Here is a 19803-nt window from a genome sequence, read left to right on the forward strand (position 1 = left end):
ATTATTAAGCGAATTAAACACACGGTTTTAAGTCTAACTTTTAATTTGTTTACAATGTTGATAATAAGGTATAAACTCATTAATTCATGCAATATATACTTGATGCTAATATGGTTTTGTTGATGCAAAATGTTGGAAATTCTAAAATTGGTTAGAAAATGTAATCAAATAAATAAATAAAAAAAAAGGGTTAGAAAAGCAGTAGTGTGATGCAAATGGTGTGTATTCACACGTGTAATTTCCTTGATTACTTTCTTTGTTTATAAATGATCGTTTTCATTCATGCGTTGGTAAAGTGATTCTTTCACCAACTTGCCATTTCGTCATTGCTTAAATCATCCTTTTAGAAATCATTGATTTAATGTTCTCTATCTCGGGTCCCATTTTGTCCTAAGTAGAATGTGGTTATACTTGCTCCAAACAAAGGAAAAGAATGAGGCAAAAAAATTTAATTTATCTTTTCCAAATGTTTGATCTCTTAGACCAATTTTATCCACTAAAATATACTATATACAGTATTGCTAAAAAAAACTGATATTTTGCTAGAAAATAATTGCAAGAAAGAGTGTTTAAATACACTTTTTTAGAAACAAGTAAAAAATCATATGATTCTTATCAAATTTATCTAGAAACCACATTATTTTTTATGTCATATAATATATGATGAATCCATTTACATTTAAACAATCAAGAGGGGCCTTTATTCTTCTTCCCGCCCTAATAAATAGTATATAACTATTTTATAGTTATGCTAACTAGTGTTTCAGAAGTCCTGTGCTAGTTAAAAGAAACAAAAAAAAGGAAAAAAAATTATTAATTTACTTTTATATATTTTTAAAAAGTTGACTAAAAATTTTAAAATATATTTACTATATTTTCAGTTTTCTTAATTAATGCTACATGGTACTACTACTAGTTAGTATTTTCCATTAATTTTTAAGTATTCAAATCCACATATGTTTATTAAATATTTTTTGTACAAATATATTTATTAACTATAATTTTGAATTCAAATATACAATTTAAAATTGTAGTAAATGACAATCAAAATTGTGTTTTTTTTTTTGACTCAAAATAAGGATATTCATTCATTCCAATAATTGATACAGTACATCACATGCAAATACAAATTCAACATAGCTAAAAACAAAAAGGATGAAACTGCAAACAATCTCACAGCATCCATGTTAATAGCATACAACGGCAATTGCAATATGCCTACAAATAATATAATATGATAAAAGTCACCAGAATGTCCATGCTTCCGGATCTGCAACGATGATGCCCAAATCATTGATCGAATCTGCAATTGATTGAAATCTACGTACCTTTCAAAATGAACCAAACGAACACCGCAACAAGACGGACAAACAAACGCCGTAACAATGACGACCACCAACAAAGCGCCGCACTCAGACGACGAAATCACAAAACAAGAAAAACAAAACTAAAAAACTTAATTTATGTGAAATCACTTATTTAAATGGAAAGAAAATAAAAAAAACAACTTAGAGGGGTGATTTTGGGTCAAAAATTGACCCAAAAACCACCCCTCCTTGGTGGATGATGAAGAAGAAAAGCAAAATAGGGTTAGAAGAGAGGGGGAGACAATCAAAATTGTGTTAAGTGAATGATTATAATGAGTTGTGGTATTTTTATTTATTTATTAATAATTATCCACTTAAATAAGTAATTCTTCTCTACCCTTTTGTTTAGGCAACTCTTCTCAAATATTCTATCTTTTCAATAAAATAAGAAATTAATGACCCTGCAGGCTGGATTTTTTTATCTTAATTAGTCTATACACTAAACACGCGTATGCCACGGTTTATTATTGTTTATTGAGTAATTAGTAGTATACTCCATCCGTCCCAAAATATAAGCAAAAATGAGTCAACAAAAGTGAATGTATTCGGACTAAATTTTAAACCAAATTCATCAACTTTTGTTGACCTATTTTTACTTATATTTTGGGACGGAGGGAGTATAATATAGAGATCAACACTTTAAGCAAGCTTTGAAGAAAAATAAAATGAATATTATAAGTATTTCAGAAAGTGTCAACTTCCTATATTAATTGAAACAATGGATTCAAGGAATAAGTTCTAAAGAGTATTATTTATAGACTTAAAGCTATACAAAAGTTCTTGACCAAAAAAAAAAAAAACTATACAAAAGTTCGAATGCATTTATATTTCCAACTACTCATGCTTTAGATGTTAAAAATCTATATATCAATCTATTTTTGACATGATAGTACTATCAATTTACAATTAGATTAAACTTGTGTTTAAAGAAAGATTCGGAAGCAAGTTGTGGAAGTGAAGTTTTTAGAGAAAGAGGGAAGGTGAGGGTCTCACACGGCTAGCTAATGGTCCTACAAGTTCTATCTTTTCAAAATTATCTTCAATTTGTCACCAAAAATAGTGAATTATTAACATATAAATTTAAAATAAAATTAACACGTACCATTAACAAGTCAAATTAGTTTTTTTTTTATGCAAAGTCAAATTAACTTTTCTAAGCCATTATAATATATTGGTAGGTCCTAGATGTTAAGCCGTCGTATACTATTTTAATTAGGGATCGCGATGGGTAGGTATGAGTAGGGTACTATAGTACCCATCATCATATCCGCGAATTGAAAAAATACTCGTACATATCCCCATACCCGCGTGAGCAACAACTTTTGCCCCCATCTCCATATCCTATGAGTACCTAAGAATACATACTCGTACCCGTTACCAGCAATTTTACTAAAAATAAATTGATCAATTATAGAATATCATATTATTTTAACAAATTTAAAAGATTTTAATATTGACTAATGAAAATTATAAACAAATTTATTACCGACCTTATGTTAAATATTCACATTATTTTTGTATAATTTTGTTATAAATAAATATTTTTAGTAAAAGTATGTAATAGTTTAATAGTGTTGTATTGTTTTAAATTGATTTACATATATTGTTATATAATAATATAAATAAATAAATATAAATTATGTGTGTATGGGGCGGGGTGGGTACTAATGTACCCGCACTCGTACCCGTTCATTTTTGCAGGTAATTACTCATACCCATGCTCATACCCAAAATTTGGATTTTTACCATACCTGTCGTAGGTAATTTTTGCTAGTACCATCTAGATATGAGTCAAATTATCATCCCTAATTTTAATATGGCACAAAATGGTGACAGTAAAAATGTATGCTTCCCTTGGCGGCTTGGCACATCTTATACTATTTCAGTAAAATATTTGACATTATATTTTCAAAAATAAATTAAGTATCCACAACCAGAACTGTCAGAAAATCCCAAATATACAAAGACTTCATATTTGAACAGCCTCTCATGAGATTCTCAATAAATATAAAAGATAGATTTTCTTTTTAAATTAAGAACTGGAAAAAGTTTTTTTTTTCTTTGGCTCTTTTGTTATCAATTTTTATGTGCAAGTTGGACTACATAAACTTAATTTGAAATCTCGCATCAAATATCATGAACCGATGTGAGAGTTTATAGGTATAAGATTAGAATAAATTTGAATTATGATTTTTTGTTAGGTGTGTGGCTTGAGGCATGCCTAGGCATGTGCGCTTGTGTGCAGCGTGCGTGGCCGTGCTTGGCGCGCAAGGCAACTTGCATGTTTTACTTGTATTGGCCATATATGGCTTGTAACTCTATATAAAGGCATTGTCTATGTGATGAATAAATTAGAGAACACCATTTGAAATTAATAATTTTAAGGTGGAGTTAGGTTGAATCCGTATACATATATTAGAATAAATTTGAGTGCTTCCCATTTCAATATCCAATAAAACAAAAGGAGGACCTGCAGACCCATACTATTGCTTTTTAAATTGTTGTTAACAAAAACGTAAACAACATTGCATGGAGGATAAATTTTTTAACAAAAAGTACTCAGTATATGGTTTTTTTTTTTTTTTGACTTGTATCCGGTTTTAGGACCGACTAATTTAATGGGACCAATCTCACCACTCACTTGCGGGAACCCCATTTAAAGCCAGAGTTAACCTACCAAAATTAGCACTAGGGGGAATCAAACCTAAGACCTTAAGAGAAACATACTCCAAGGATCCGAACTAATACCACTAGATCAATTCCAAGTAGGTTTACTCGTATATAGTTAAACTCTTAATTAATATGTGTCATAAGATCCAAAGACACGTTTTAGTATTTTCCATTAAAAATAGTAGTGCTAGATTGGATTCTCATATATATATTTATTGTGTTGTTGAAAAACTTGTACTCCCTCCGGTCCTTTTTATAAGAAACACTTAGGGCAAAAAATTTGGTCCTTTTTATAAGAAACTTTGACCAATTTTCAAATGTTTTAAATGTTCAATTTCACTTATGCTCTTATTTATTATGAGAGAGAATTTAAAAATAAGTAAGTTAGTTGAATAAAGAGTAATTAAATAAGGGTATACATGGAATAAATTTAAATTTATAAGAGTAATAAATGAAAATAACTATGTTAAATGTGTTTCATTGGTCTGTGTGATTTTTTCAAAGTGTTTCTTATAAAAAGGACCGGAGGGATTATTTTACTCCTCTTGAATTAATCTAAACAAAAAAGGAACGCATAACCATGTTATTTGAAGAGGAAATGTAGGCTTGGATTAAAAATCTATGCACATGAAAAGGAGCAACATACCCATATTTGTAGGGTACGTAGCTTCCTTGGAACCTCATTACGACTTCGTTTCAGTCACCCCCACAAGAAACCTCCCTCCACCAGCTCAACCACATTTTGTCTCCTTTCAAAGCAAAGTCAAATTTGCATGTGTGCATTGCATGCATCTCCTTGAAAACCAAACTAATTGGGAGAATCATTATCCTTTACTGTCTCTTTTTTTTTTTAATTGATAATTATCCTATAGTTTATCCTTTTTCCTTCTATTTTATTCATACAATTTTTGGATTATGTATAATTTGGTCAATTGGATTACTCATTTTAAACGGGGTGAGCATAAGGGGAAAAAACTTCATGAAGATGGTATATTTAATATTCTTTGTGAAATGAAAATATAATTACATTTTCCAAAATGTTTTAAAGTGTTAAATTCACTACTTTCAAAATAAATTTTTGTTCTTACTAACACTTTTTAACAAGGGTTCTAAAAGCACTTATTAGTATTTTCCTTATTTTTATAGTCATCAAACTCAACATATGATAACCAAAATTAAATGATTTAGATTTAAGAAGATTCTTACTTTTACACAGATATGTATATAGATCGGATAAAATTAGAAAAACAGTTCAATCCCAATTTGACGGTTTGGATTGGGTATTGGGTACCTTTTTCTTTTAACGTAAATAAGTATTTATTCCATTTAATTCATAGGGTATTGGGTACTAGTAATCTGTAAAATGGCAAAATTGGTGATCAAACTCAGTAACGAGTTTATCGAACCCAATACGCATAAACCATTCAACCCAGATAAAAACAAAGGTCAGAACAAGTTTCTACATCTATCAAGCTTGCAATAAAAAAAATTCAAACTAAACCTAATCAATTTCTCACCTTTTATTCGAAAGTATCCTAGACCCTATAAAAAAAAAATCACAATTTACTTTTTACATTAATGACCAAACCCTAATTCTCTCTATAGGGTCGCGTCCGTCGGGTGGACCGTTTAACCAAACTTCTTTTTGCGGGTCGGGCCTATATATATATTGTAGGCTCGGTGTTTTAAATTGGCCCGCCTCGCCTAATTCGCTAAAACAGTGGGGTGGGGCGGACCGAGTTGGCCCGCGGCCATTTTAGCTTTTTTTTTATAAGACTTTAGATAAAAATGGAGGAAAGAGTTAAAATTTACGGATGAGTTTAATCCAATTTTTTAATATATTTTTTAGAAACAAAAAAGAAAGGGTTAAACTAAATTTTACTTGCATTGTTTCTATTCTCAATCCAATTTATTTTAATTTTGACACGTATTTAGGTGATTGAACTTATTTTGAAACTTGTTTAATGTTGTTGGATTTTAATTGGTGCTTTATTTTTATTTTTTTGACGCAGTTGCTTTATTTTATTGAGACTTCTTTATTTTAAAGAATAACATTGATATTACGAGATGTAGCGAATTAGAACTAAATTAACTTTTAATAACTTAGATGAAACAATTTGGTGATTCATGCTTAATTTTACTGCATAATTTGAGTTTGTTAATTTTGTTGAAAAATATATCTTTTTCATAAAAAAAATAGTAAATAATATAATAAATCTATAAGTAGAAAAAAAAAATATTAAAAAGTAGTTTGGCGGACCGGCCCGCCAACTCGTTAATAAACGGACAAGATTTACATTTGAGCTCAGATGCCTAAGTTGGCCCGACCCGCCCCGTTTTTGGACGACAGTTGTAAAATTTATTTATACTCTGTGCATATCCTATATTTTCTTTCTTTATAACAAAAAAATTAATTTTCATTTGATTGTCGAATAGGCTAGTGGTTAGGCATTCCACCTTAAAGGCGGATAAATGAAATATCCGACCTAACTCTTGCTTATATAATTCAATATTTTTACCAACTGAGTTAAACTCACATGTCTAGCGTCAAAAACTTTTTTACTGCTCGTATATGTGAGCACAATTTATTTATCACCTTTATAGGAGTATAGGACCCCCCTTATCATCAGTCATCACTTCAAAGTAGAAATCAGTAATAATAAAATCTCAACTCATTTGTCTTCTTCTTTATCAAAATCATCTTCCAATCACAACACCAACAAAAACCCAACCAACGGCTATGATTAATGGATACAAAAACAAGATGATAAGAAACAACCCCACCAAAGTGGACCCCAACAACATTGACCCAACAAATGGACGGTAGTTTAGTGTCTTTGACCAACTATGGTTATGTTATTCTGTGTTCACCTCACCATTACTTCACATGTGTTTGTTTCAAGTTTCAACCTTCCTTCTACTTCACTTTCATTAAGCCTATATAATCCTTCACTTCACCTCCTATGTTTTCTTTCTCATCCCATTTTTTTTCAATTTCTTTTATTTATTTTTCATTTTTATTTTCCAATGAAGTGTTCAGATTTTTAGAGCATCCTTTCAGCTAGCAACTTGTCACAGTAAGTTTTTTTTTTTTTTTTTAAAAAAAAAATATTATTATTATTATTTAGGTTGATTTTGTGGATCTTTTGTTGCTACTTCATGTTTTAGGGTTTGTTAAAAACCGCATCTTGTCCTTAAATTTTTAATTTTTTTTTTTATTATATTGATTGATACATGAAATGATTTATTGAATATTTTTAAGGGGATTTCACTAAATTGACTTTTTAAATTTTATTTTTGATTGGGTCAAATCTGAATTGTTGATTAGTTGCTTGCATGTTTGAAATTAGGATAATTCATGAAACTATTTAGTTCATACTTGTAAGATTTGATGATTGATTATCTGCAAATTGAGTATTTCAATATGCAGCTTCATATAAAAATGAAGGGTTAAGAGGGTCTTTTTTTTTTTTTTTTAATGATTTTTTAAGAATTAGAAGATTTAAGTATTAGTTGAAAGGGGAAAAGTTTGAATTTGGATCTGAAGATCCATGATGTGAAGAATAGTTTAATCTTGAGTTGATTATGTATAACTATAAGCCTTAGTTTTTACTAGCTAATTGACCTTTTAGCTATCAAAAGTTAATTCATTTGTTATAGATTTCAATTTCCAGAATTTAATACCAATTATCAACCTTTTGATATGTGATATTTGTATTTGGAATCGGATGGATACCTCTGTCAAATGATATATTTCTTCGAGTTGGTTCATATCGTGTGTATATTTTCCCTTTTCATCATATTGATTTGGATCCTTTTACTGGTTGTATCTAGTTGGATTGTTAAAATATCTGATGTATGTCGAATGTTATTTACGCAGGTAACTTTGATTAATAGGATATTGATTCCTCGGATAGAGTTTGAAATGAATCCGACGGGAAGCTTGTGTGCTAACAACTGGGCAAGGTCCTCTTCCTTGGTCCCTCCTGGGAATGGATTGCCGACAAATTTGTCCTTGGATCCATCCTCTTTCTTTGGAGTCGGTATTGAAACACCTTTCAAAGAAATCAACCAACCCTCTCCAACTCAGTGCGTGATTCCAGGTGAATCTAAGAAAGATGTTAAGATCACTGATCAGGAAACCAGTAAACTCCAAGATTGGGATCCCAGTGCTATGTTGAATAACCTGTCGTTCCTGGAAGAAAAGATTCATCAGCTCCAGGATGTAGTGCATATGATTGTTAATAAGAAGTTTCAGCCTTTCGAACAACCTCGTGAACTCGTAACTCAGGAACAGCAACTCATCACAGCTGATCTAACATCAATTATTGTCCAGTTGATCTCTACTGCAGGTAGTCTTCTCCCTTCTGTTAGGAACACTGTTGCAAACACAAGTCCGTTGATTGGACAGCTTAGCCAGCTTCGTGGGATTAACCTTCCGTTTGGAACAGGCACAAGTAGTGGTATTCAGCCACAGAATAATTGTGAAAACAAATTGTTTGATCATTCAATTCAGAATGATGTACCTAATAAATGTGAAATGGAGCAAAACCATAATATGGAAGAACACGAACATAAAGACGAAGAAGATATGGAAGAGGGAGAGAATCTTCCACCTGGTTCATACGAGATTTTACAACTTGAAAAAGAAGAAATCCTTGCACCTCACACACATTTCTGTACGATATGTGGCAAGGGGTTCAAGAGGGATGCAAATCTCCGAATGCACATGCGAGGTCATGGTGATGAGTACAAAACTCCAGCAGCCCTTGCAAAACCACATAAAGAAACCGGGTCCGAACCAAAGCTTATCAAGAGGTATTCGTGCCCTTACGGTGGCTGTAAGCGTAACAAGGATCACAAGAAATTTCAGCCTCTGAAGACTATTTTATGTGTCAAAAACCACTACAAAAGAACACACTGTGACAAGAGTTACACTTGCAGTAGATGCCACACGAAAAAGTTTTCAGTCATTGCAGATCTCAAAACTCATGAAAAACACTGCGGCAAGGATAAGTGGCTCTGTTCATGCGGCACAACATTTTCAAGGAAGGACAAGCTTTTTGGACACATTGCTCTATTCCAAGGCCATACCCCGGCTATTCCTTTGGAAGAAAACAAAGGACTTGCTGAGCCACCTGATCGATGCGACGCCAAAGAAAACAGCACTATGGTAGGAAGCATGAACTTCTGTTTTGGATCAAATCCTTCAAGTGAAAATGGAATTGATAACATGATGGATGTGAAAGGTAATATTGATGATCCTATCAATTACTTCTCATCTTTGAACTTCGAAGGCTGTAACTTTGGTGCGTTTAATGAATTCTCACAACCTCCATTCGAAGATTCAGATAGCTCTTTCTCTTTTCTCATGTCGGGATCGTTTAATTATGCTCCTAAGTCTGGTGGTGAATCATGTTCTGACAATCTGTAACAGTTTATGATGGAGTTAATCTACATAATATCTATGTTTTCTTTAGTACATTGTTAATGAAATAAGCTTTTTGTTTCTATTAGTTTTGTAAAGCCACCAGGTATTTCATGTACTCGCGCCATTTCTTAATATAGAATTTTTAATTCTCTTGAAGCTATCATTCTTTATTCAAATAGAGATTATGTGCAACCATATACCATTGAGTGCAGATTTCAAATTCAGAGGATCTTCACTGTATTAATTTGACAATTTAAACTAATTGTAGATGATTTTGTTTGCGTATGTGGATGGAATATGATCATATGCCACACTTTTTTTTCTCTTGTCAATTCAATAGCACTGTCTTAGCTCAATCATTTAGTCTTGTTCTTCATGTATGACATGATGAAGCCTTTTTTAAATGGCATGTCCACTAACTCAAAAAAGGCTTAAGTAAGCAATCAAAATGGATCATTACATAATTACATTTACATTCCATTATGTCTCCATAAATAAATAAAGTGAGAGGAAAAAGATAAAGTAAAGAAATAATGAAAAGAAGGATTCAGATCGTCTACATCTAAAATTCCTCTACATCCTCTCTATCTCTCTCATACTGTCATTCATTCCCTCTTTCATTTTGTCCTGCATAATATAGATGTTATATGTTTTTGGTTTTGCAGTAGAGGATCCAATCTCATATCAAAAGAAAAATTAAGAGATATATATAAAAAGGATGGAGGGAGAGACGGAGAGTAATGTAAATATCATCTTCCCTCCAAATTTCGTCGTTTTGGAGAGGAGCTAACATTATCTTCTTGAAGGGATTTTACTCATATCCTATCAAACACACATGTAAAGAGGTGGAGATAGAGAGAATCCAAATCCATAGACATGTGAAGTTTTGTCACCTAATCGAACTCTTTCAAAAAAATACTGAAGTGCAAGGCGCAAATATGAATTTTCTGCTCACAATTATAGTTTTTGTACTATAAGTGTTAAATTTCTTAAATCAATTAGCAACCTTCTATGTCTTTACACTTTTTCTTTATAATCCTACTATATGATTATGGAATGTATGAGCTCCACGAATTGAGTACACAAGCCAAGGTGTTAGATTGGCAGAGCTATCAAATGAGCTAGCTATTTTTTTTAAGAAATCAGAAAAAACTAGTATTTTTTTTAATGGAAAATTTAAGCACCATTCACCAAAACTCAAGTTCAAATCCAAGTCTTAATACCAAATTTAAGATAATTAAAATTACCGAGATCGGATCAGTATATATTAAAGATGAGTCCGTTGGTCAGAAAAATCATGTGATTACCAAGCTTCAATTAAAAACAAATTGTTCGAAAAAATCTAAATTCAAATTTGTGCCGCATTAATCCTAGTGCACGATTTTCTTTACAAAAAAGAAGCTAATACAAACAGCCATTCTTACCATCATTCATCTTAATGACAGTGCTAAAGTAACACATCATTTTCAATGAACATAAAAAAATGGATGCAGGGAACTGGAAAGGAGAAGAATAGGAGTTTGAAAGTAATAAAACTGAAAATTAAGACTAATTTGTTCAAGAGATGATTAAACTACTAAAACTGTTAACTGACAAGGAGCTTCAGACCAGCCTTTGATGGCAAACAGCAATATTTCTCTCTTAAAACCACATCATCTTGGCAAGACCAAGTCAGTCCTCTTGGAAAGCTGTTAGCCCACATAAACCTCTCAGAGAAAGGGTTGACTAAACTCTGACGAAATTGCTGCACTGTCTCACATAGCAACCCCTGCAGCATTTTTTTTAAAGTTAGAGAGAAAACATAGTTGTCAAAAATGAAAAAACCAACTTGGATCCTTTGTTGCCTCTCCAGCCTTGGCTGTTAGATTAATCTAGCAGCCGAGAGTGTATGTTATTTCGACTCCAAGATTAATCCAAATGTCGAGGTTTGACATGGATTTGAGAGGCTGCAGAGAATCAAGGGTAATGAAGAAATACCTTTGCCATGGATTTGATTTTCAAGATGATATCATCACTAAGAAGGACAATTTGTCCAACATTATCTTTTCTTTTATATTCAAGAGCACAGTCAAGGATGTGATCTTCAACCATAGGAAAAGCACAGTCAATGATATGAATCCACCACTCTGTATTCTCCATGCATTCTTCAATCCATTTCAAGGCCAAGTCAGCCTCTGAAGTCTTTCTAAAAATTCCAAATTGTTGCTTAATGCTTCCCAATTCTCTTATGACTGACAAAACAAAAGTGTCATCATTGAGAACCAATTGAAAACAAAATAACAAGGCAACTGATATTCATCTGTACCTGATTGTGGAATGATTAAACGAGTCCCCTTGAGACCTTGTAAAAGCTGCAAAGCTTTTCTGGACTCCTTGTTCAGAAGGGAAGAAGTATCTATAACCATGTCCCAGCTCTTCTTTCGTTCTTCACTAATACTCTGCAAACGAAAAACAGAATGTAAGCAATACTTAAGCATATATAAAAATAAATTATTGATCCATTCACAGTCAGGATGATATTATATATGTGATGTCTTACAGAAGGTTCAGTGTGCTTGTATGAAATATGTCCACAGTTGCTGGCTCTAGCAGTGACCCCAAAAATGGATTTTGCAGCAGAAAGAGGACTAGAGATCCTTGAATTGCAATTGCCTCCAGGACTCATTAGCGATTGTAAGGGTTTCCGTTCCACTCTCTTCTTTCTTAATTCCGTAGCATCGCGACACTCAAGAGGCTTTCTCCCGGACATCCATTCTAGTGCTTCTTTTGGAGTCAGGTTCTCTTTGTTTGAGATTGCACTTGTACTTATTTCAGCTGAATAGATGATGGGACTAAAATTAGCATTCAAATTATGCGACCTTTGTGACTTGGAACTTTTACTTTCTTCTAGCATACCTTTGTTTTCCATAAACTGCCAGTGAAAGGTGTTTGTGGGGATTGAGTTTTCCTTATTTGGAGTGAACATTTCTCCTTCATCCAAGACAGAAAAAAGATCTTTTGGCATTGGTTTATTTGTGATATTGATATCCTTCAAGTTACTCATTACAAATTTAGAGTCAACATTAAGCGTGTTCAATAATCTGCTCTTCCTGGTTCGATCTTGAGGCGCACTCGCAGCCTTATCTCTTTTTGACAAAATATCACTACCAAAGGTTGAACTTCCCTTTGCTGATTCTTCTATACAGCTTTTTTCAAGGATTCCCACGTCAATGTTTCCATCCACAACAACAAGAGATTGCGGGGTCTGATTCTCTATCTTGTCTGTAATCTCTAAATCAAGTTCCCGAGTCACTGAAGGATTAAGTGACTCTGTCTGAAAGGATTTCACAGTATCTTCATATGTTTCATCCAGTGAGCTACCTTCTTCATCACTACCAAAGGTTGAACTTCCCTTTGCTGATTCTTCTACACAGCTTCTTTCAAGGATTCCCACATCAGTGTTTCCATCCACAGCAACAAGAGATTGTGGGGGCTGATTCTCTTTCTTATCTGTAATCTCTAAATCAGGTTCCTGAGTCACCGAAGGATTAAGTGACTCTGTCTGAAAAGATTTCATAGTATCTTCAACTGTTTCATCCAGTGAGCTACCTTCTTCATCACTACCAAAGGTTGAACTTCCCTTTGCTGATTCTTCTATACAGCTTCTTTTGAGGATTCCCACGTCAACGTTTCCATCCACAGCAACAACAAATTGCGGGGTCTGACTCTCTTTCTGGTCTGTAATCTCTAAATCAGGTTCCTGAGTCACCGAAGGATTAAGTGACTCTGTCTGAAAGGATTTCATAGTATCTTCAACTGTTTCATCCAGTGAGCTACCTTCTTCATCACAAGGTTTGACATTTAGGTATTCCTGCAATTCCTTGTCACCTTTATTTTCCTTTTCTCCATCAGATATTGAATCCACAGCAACTTCTTCAACAATCTTGATTTCTTGAAAATTGATTACAGGAATTGCTTCCTCAGCTAGTGAAGATGTGTTTTCAGAAATGAAAAGTCTTGCAACACTAGTTAAAATGTCGTCAATCCTGTCATTTTCTTCAAAGAAGAATTCTAATTTGTGTTCTCTAGGTGCTACATTCACTGCAGCTACACCATTTTCATCAAAAGGCGCAGGATCCGTATTTTCAGTGCACTTCTTTTCAATATCTTCAACAATTTCATAAAGAGAATACCCTTTCTCAAGGCAACAATTAGCATTCAGGTTCTGCAATTCTGTCTCATAGTTTTCACCGCAATTACCTTGTTCTTCTCTATCAGAGAGTGAATCCGCAGAAAGTTCCGCATCAGAATTGGTCGGATGAGATTCAGAATCAGTCATGTCCTCAGAATCAAAAACTCTTGATCCAGTAGTTAAAATATCTTCAATCTTGTCAGTGTCTTCGAACGTGACTTCAAAATCAGATTCTTTAGATATCACAGCCACAGCAGCAGCATCTTTTTCATCCAAAGATGCTTCAGGCTTAATCCACTGTTTTTCCGCTGAAGATTGTTGGTTCGATTTAGTGCCCAGGATACATATGTTGTGTTTAAAACATTCCTTCAATGTACCAATCAAATTAGTCTCTTCCAGCATCTCCACATCTGGACAAGCTTCGTTTATCTGTGTGTTATCAGATTTATCAACTGATTGCACATTAGGTGGAGATAGAAAACATATTTGACATCCACACAGTTTATTTTGACCATCACAACATGATTTTTCATTTCCACTAGAGTCATTATCAACTTCAAATGCCTCATCTTCAGATTGGTTCTTCTTTTCATCATCACAACTTAAAGAACCAATCTTCTGCAGGCCAAAGCCAAACAATTGAAAAAGGAAAAGAAAAAAAAAATCAAAAATAACACTAAACAATGCTTAAGAAACACACAACACACAAAATTTAAAACTAAACTATTTCAAATTTTGAAAAATTGATCATCCTAAGTAACTCACAAAATTGCAATTGACCAAACCTAACTACTACTCCTTAAAACTATATATTTCAAATTCTGAAAAATTGATCATCCTAATTCCTAACCTAACTAACTCAAAAAATTCCAATTGAACACAGAACTAAAAACATTAAGCAAATAAAAATGAACAATTACAAGAAACACAAATAGAAAGTTCATCCTCCTAACTAAGTAATTCACAGAATTGAAAGAAAGAAAAAAAAGTAAAAAATAAACAATAAAAAGAAACACAAATGAAATGAAGAAATTAAAAGCAAGAACAATGCAATAATAGGTCAAAAACAACATAAAATTGAAATTAAAACAGTACATTTAATGCGTCGGCGTCGAATTTGGAAACAAAGTGAAGAAGATAAATCCTACTTGAAACCCCAAGTTGAAAGCTATCACCTTCTTTAAGTTCAACACTCACACCATGCTCAAGCTTTCTACCACTCACCCAAGTTCCGTGCACTGTACCACACACAATAAAAACCCATCAAGATTCATCGAAAAAGGGAAAGAAAGAATATACTAAAAATTGGGGGAAAAAGAAAATACCAGAAGATAAATCGAGAAGCGAAATGGAGCGGGAAGAAGGAGTGAATCGAATTTGCAGATGGAAACGACTGATGCTAGGATGAGTAAGGACTATGTTGCAATTCGGGTGTCGACCAACGAGAAGAGTGTGATCGTTGTTGTTGTTGTTATCGTCATTATCGTTGAGAACGATGAAGATGTTCTTGAGGATTGATTTGTTTTTGAAAACTGTTAATACTGGAATTATGGATTGTTCTGGTTCTTGATTAGGGTTAGGGTTAGGGTTATCGGCGATTGAAGCCATTTGGGAAGAAGGAGAAGAAAGCGGTAGCTGAAGGTTGAGAGAAATTAGAAAAAGAGAGGATATGTGTTTATGCAATGTTCAGTAACGGCTACTTCCTTAATAAGCGTTTTTTAATTTTTTAAATTTTCATTTTTTTGATAATTTAAAATAGGTAATATAGGAGGAGATTATTTAGTTTTTATTGTTAAATTCATTATTACTTGGTCTTATTTTCAAAGTCTAAATTTGACGTTACATGACTATGATGAGATGAGCAACGGTCATTGTGTATTATTGTCTATATTTGAAATTTTAAAAATTAAATTTATTGGCATAAAAAAATAGTTTTTTTTTTTTGCAACAAATAAACTTATAGTAAATGGTGAAAACTAGTAATATGCTAAGTTTACCGCAGATGAGCTTATAACAACAAATAATAACTTGTATCGGATAAGTTAGATGATTGATTTTGTAGCATTTGATAAAATTAACGGCCGAATTAAATTATTAAAAAAAATTGACTAAAAACAACGATATTCATTCATTCAAATAGGTAGAGTACATGAATCAAAATCATTATATATTCAAATTTGCTAAAAACTAAAAATAATGAATTTGCGAACAAACTCACAACGTTCGAGTTAATAATATATGATGGTATAATGTCTACAAATATGATAAAGCCTACAATTAATATTAAAAAAATAAATCAAGTGTCTAAAATAGTCATGCCTTCGGATTTGCAACATTGACACTCTAAAATCATTGAATCTGCACTGAATTTGGATCGAAGAAAATCTGCAAATTTGAACAAAACAAACACCGTACAAATATGGGAATTCAAAACAAACACTAGAGGAGCTAATAAAAACTAGTTTGTGTTTTATGCAAAGAAAAGCTAGGCAAGGGAGACTCAATTCATTTTTGGCATGATGTTTGGCTATGAACAAGCACTTTCTATGAGGTTCTTAGATTGTTTGGAATGAATTTTCCACTGCGAATTTTCTCTTTCCATCTTTCATGTTTCCTTTTTACCATTGTTTTTATTTTTGTCCTTGTATAAAAATTTCTAAACATATTTTTTGAAGTTTTCTGAAGTTTTTCTAATTTAAATTCGTGAAAAATTTAAAAAACACATTCTGAAGTTTTTTTCCAATGTAAAAAAAAATCGAAAAACACATTTCAAAATATTTATTTAAGTACAAAAATGAAAAAACGGGATAGAAAAGAAACACGACGGGTGGTAGTGAAATTACACCCTCCAATAAGGTTGCTATATTAATGAGATGGGTTCTTGGATGGATGAGGTTTGGATTTGGGCTCTCTCATGGAGATGCAAATTTTTCTTATTTTCTTGAAAGTGTGAAACCCATTTAGTTTGGAAGAGATCACTGGAAATGAGAACTCCATCTATCAGGTGATTTCTTAACTGAATCCATATATTCAATTATAAGTGAATTTTTTTTTTCCTTCTTTTATTTTGAATGCTGCTATCCGAAGAGGCTTGGCAGTTATTTTAGATAGCTATACTCCATTGAAAGTAAAATTTTTTTTTGTTTTTGGAAATTATTCCTTCATCGACTTTCCATCCATCATAATCTTTTTAGAAGGGGATTTTGAGCGCGGGACAATCGCCCGATTGTATTTTGTGACATGGAATGTGTTATGGACTGGGCCAAGAGCTGGTCCAAGTATTATCCTGCTCGGATTATGGAGCACGGCCCAATAAGATATGGCCTCCTCGACCATGTCAGCACATGACATGGCCTCCCCGACACGTCACCCATGCAGTATTAACACGTGCTTATCTGCTCGTTATACCGCTTTTCACTTGAGCATATCCATTACCCTTGTATAACGGAACAGCTCACTAGGATAGGGAGCAGGTAACTGCTCTTCCACGATCCAAGGGAAATATCCTTGCAGTCGCTCTTATTGGGTTGCTCAGCACGGCCCATTAAGGGGACCTTTGGCCCAGCGCTAGGGAAACTATATAAGTTCTCCTATACAGGAGAGCCATGTATCTCATTCATTTTATACTTTCACTCTCTGTTGTATCTCTTGTGCCGTTTCCGACTTAAGCATCGGAGCGCTTGCAAATACAATTCCCCTCCGTGGATCACCTGCTTGGACCGTCGTCAACCACGTGCTCAACAGACGATTGCTTGCCATCAACCTATTATGATCAAAAGGTTAGATAAGAATGGAAAGTCGATGGAGGAATAATTTCCCCTTTTTCATTTGTGTGAGTTTTGTTTTTGAGTTTCAAGTGTAAAAAGAGGGGACAAACATTGATGGTTTATGGGTTTGAATAACTTCACGACTTTTTGTTTTTTTTTTCTTCATTTCAATCAAAGGGTGATATGGAATCCCGCATCAACATTTAACATTACATGTCAATATGACTAGCCCAAAAACTTATTTGATATTCCTTTCAATCTTGTATGTAAGAAAAATTTTATTTTTTAGATTAATTATAGAATTGATATATCTAAACTAGGAATTTAAAAAATAAACATTTTCTCATATATAAGATCGGCGTGAGTACAAATTAAACAAATTGATGAGTTATTTAGCTAGCATCGCTATTTTATATACACCCACAAAAGAACCAGCCCAAAAAGACTACTACAAAGAGTGACCTTAATTGTATATGTTGTTGTGTTGTCCTTGATCAAGAGTGACCTTGGACATAATAGACGACTCACGAGTTTTTTAAGAAATTCACATCGGATGTGAAATGGTCTGGACATATGTTTATAAAAGTAAATGTAATTTTCACTTTATAAGTCGATTTTGTTAAGTTGAGTTATATATAACTCCTATTTCTAATATGCTATCATGATAACCACTCTGAGATCTGTTGGGTCATATGTTATCGAATTTCTGCAATTAGATCATCCACTGTTTATATCCACACATCAAGTCTAATAGTACTGAACATGAAGATGGAGTGTGTGTTAAGAAATCTCACATTGAATGTGAAACGACTTAGAAGTACAAGTCGATTTTGTAGGGTTAAATTTGCCTCAATTTCCAAGTCTAAGAGAAGCAATGATGTGTATATAACATAACAGGTAGTAATGACAAAAGAGTTGAAGATGATTCGGTGGTTGACATGTCACAGTTAACATGACACAAATTTCCAATCCCCTCAACTGGAAATGTATTCCACAAGTTAAATATGTGTGGCAGGCACCAGATATGTTAGAGACAATCACTCTTTTTTGACAATTCCATCCCTCACTCTTATCATTCAACTTTGTCCTCTATTGTAAATTCAACACATCAAAAATCAAAAAGTATACTATACTATACCCTCCTGTGTCAATTCCAGAGTTATTAGTCCCTAAAATTAACAAGTCTTAATTAATTTTAAAGTTTCTTAATACTACATGATAGAAATAATATAAAATCATTGATATAACTCTTCTTAATAGCTTAAGCTTTTGGGATAACAGGTTATTTGACTTGGTATCAGCCTCTATGACTAAGTGGTCTAGAGTTCGATCTCCACTCTCCTCACTTTCTAATTAAAAAGTGGAATTTAAGCATATGGTAGGTGGGTTTATGCATTATCTACGCTTCAAGCCCAAGTGGGCTCTTGCGTGAGGAGGATGTGTTAGAAATAATATAAAACCATTGATATAGCTCTTCCTAATAGCTTAAGCTTTTTGGATAACCAGTTATTTGACACTACTCAATACTGCATGTATGTTTGATATTACAGTGAATTTTGTCTGAAATCACAGTGATTATACTGTGATACCAAATGGCTAATTAACAACATCTTGTTTGTTTTATATTTGTGACTGGTATAAGAGATTCCCTGCAAGTCAAGCTAAGCTAGGTCTGTTTCCAGGATGATGAGAGAATCCCCCAAAGAGATAGCAAATTGTGATATACAAGCTATATATTAAATGCAACTTTCTGGAAGTTATTAATGTAGTGCATCTATCTATGTATCTATCTATCTAGCTACATTGTAGTAGTACTATCCTATATAGCTACTACATACATGCTACTATCACTATGCATACATACACAGGACAGGAAAATGAAATGGAGCTATCATGCATTAATAGCTGGCTACAGACAGGTGCATCAATAACAAAATGTGTTTGAACGGAAATATATGGAATTAGTGTTTGACAAACATTGTCTTTAAGCTGCTAAAACATCCATACCTATGACACATTAATCAGAGAATTCTAATTCTGTTTTGCACCAATTAACACTAGACAACAATTACCAATTATGGCTTAAAACTTATAACATTCACAAAATTATAGTATATTATTAATTTTTATACAGAGATAGATAGGAGTAAGAGAGAAGAGAATCATATAGTGGATAGGTAGGCATAGATAGATAGGAGGAGAGGTTCCAGCTGAAGGCATTTCGTGTCTTTATTGGTCTGTTGGTTGGCAAAACTATTTTACTATATGTTAAAAAATGTGAATGAATCTATGTGAAATAATATAAAATTGTACTATCCTTGATTCAAAAACAAATTTATAAAATTTGACCAATTAATTAATTGCCATGCTGAACTTGAGCAAGCCCAGTTGGCAACA

General features: G+C 33.1%; 2 protein-coding genes across 3 annotated transcripts; one reads left to right on the plus strand and one right to left on the minus strand.

Moving 5' to 3' along the window:
• The first annotated feature begins 6856 nt into the window (after positions 1-6856).
• LOC123918831 (protein SENSITIVE TO PROTON RHIZOTOXICITY 1) lies at positions 6857-9624 on the plus strand. The gene is made up of 2 exons (XM_045970990.1): positions 6857-7114; positions 7918-9624. Exon 2 carries the CDS (start codon positions 7963-7965, stop codon positions 9469-9471), a length of 1509 nt encoding a protein of 502 aa, XP_045826946.1. The 5' UTR covers positions 6857-7114; positions 7918-7962; the 3' UTR covers positions 9472-9624.
• Positions 9625-10687: 1063 nt separating this feature from the next.
• LOC123918840 (FHA domain-containing protein PS1) lies at positions 10688-15324 on the minus strand. Of its 2 annotated transcripts, none has more exons than XM_045971002.1 (6): positions 14965-15281; positions 14735-14877; positions 12008-14257; positions 11774-11906; positions 11446-11699; positions 10688-11236 (listed from the first exon to the last, which is right to left on the minus strand). In XM_045971002.1, the coding sequence occupies exons 1-6, from the start codon at positions 15245-15247 to the stop codon at positions 11054-11056; spliced, it is 3246 nt and encodes a 1081-aa protein (XP_045826958.1). In that variant the 5' UTR covers positions 15248-15281; the 3' UTR covers positions 10688-11053. The 2 variants fall into 2 exon arrangements, with proteins under 2 accessions (XP_045826958.1, XP_045826965.1); XM_045971009.1 differs by having other exon boundaries at positions 10696-11236; positions 12008-14068; positions 14965-15324.
• Positions 15325-19803: the final 4479 nt, after the last annotated feature.

This window comes from Trifolium pratense, linkage group LG1, assembly GCF_020283565.1.
Source record: "Trifolium pratense cultivar HEN17-A07 linkage group LG1, ARS_RC_1.1, whole genome shotgun sequence".
In the NCBI taxonomy this organism is placed as follows: domain Eukaryota; kingdom Viridiplantae; phylum Streptophyta; class Magnoliopsida; order Fabales; family Fabaceae; genus Trifolium; species Trifolium pratense.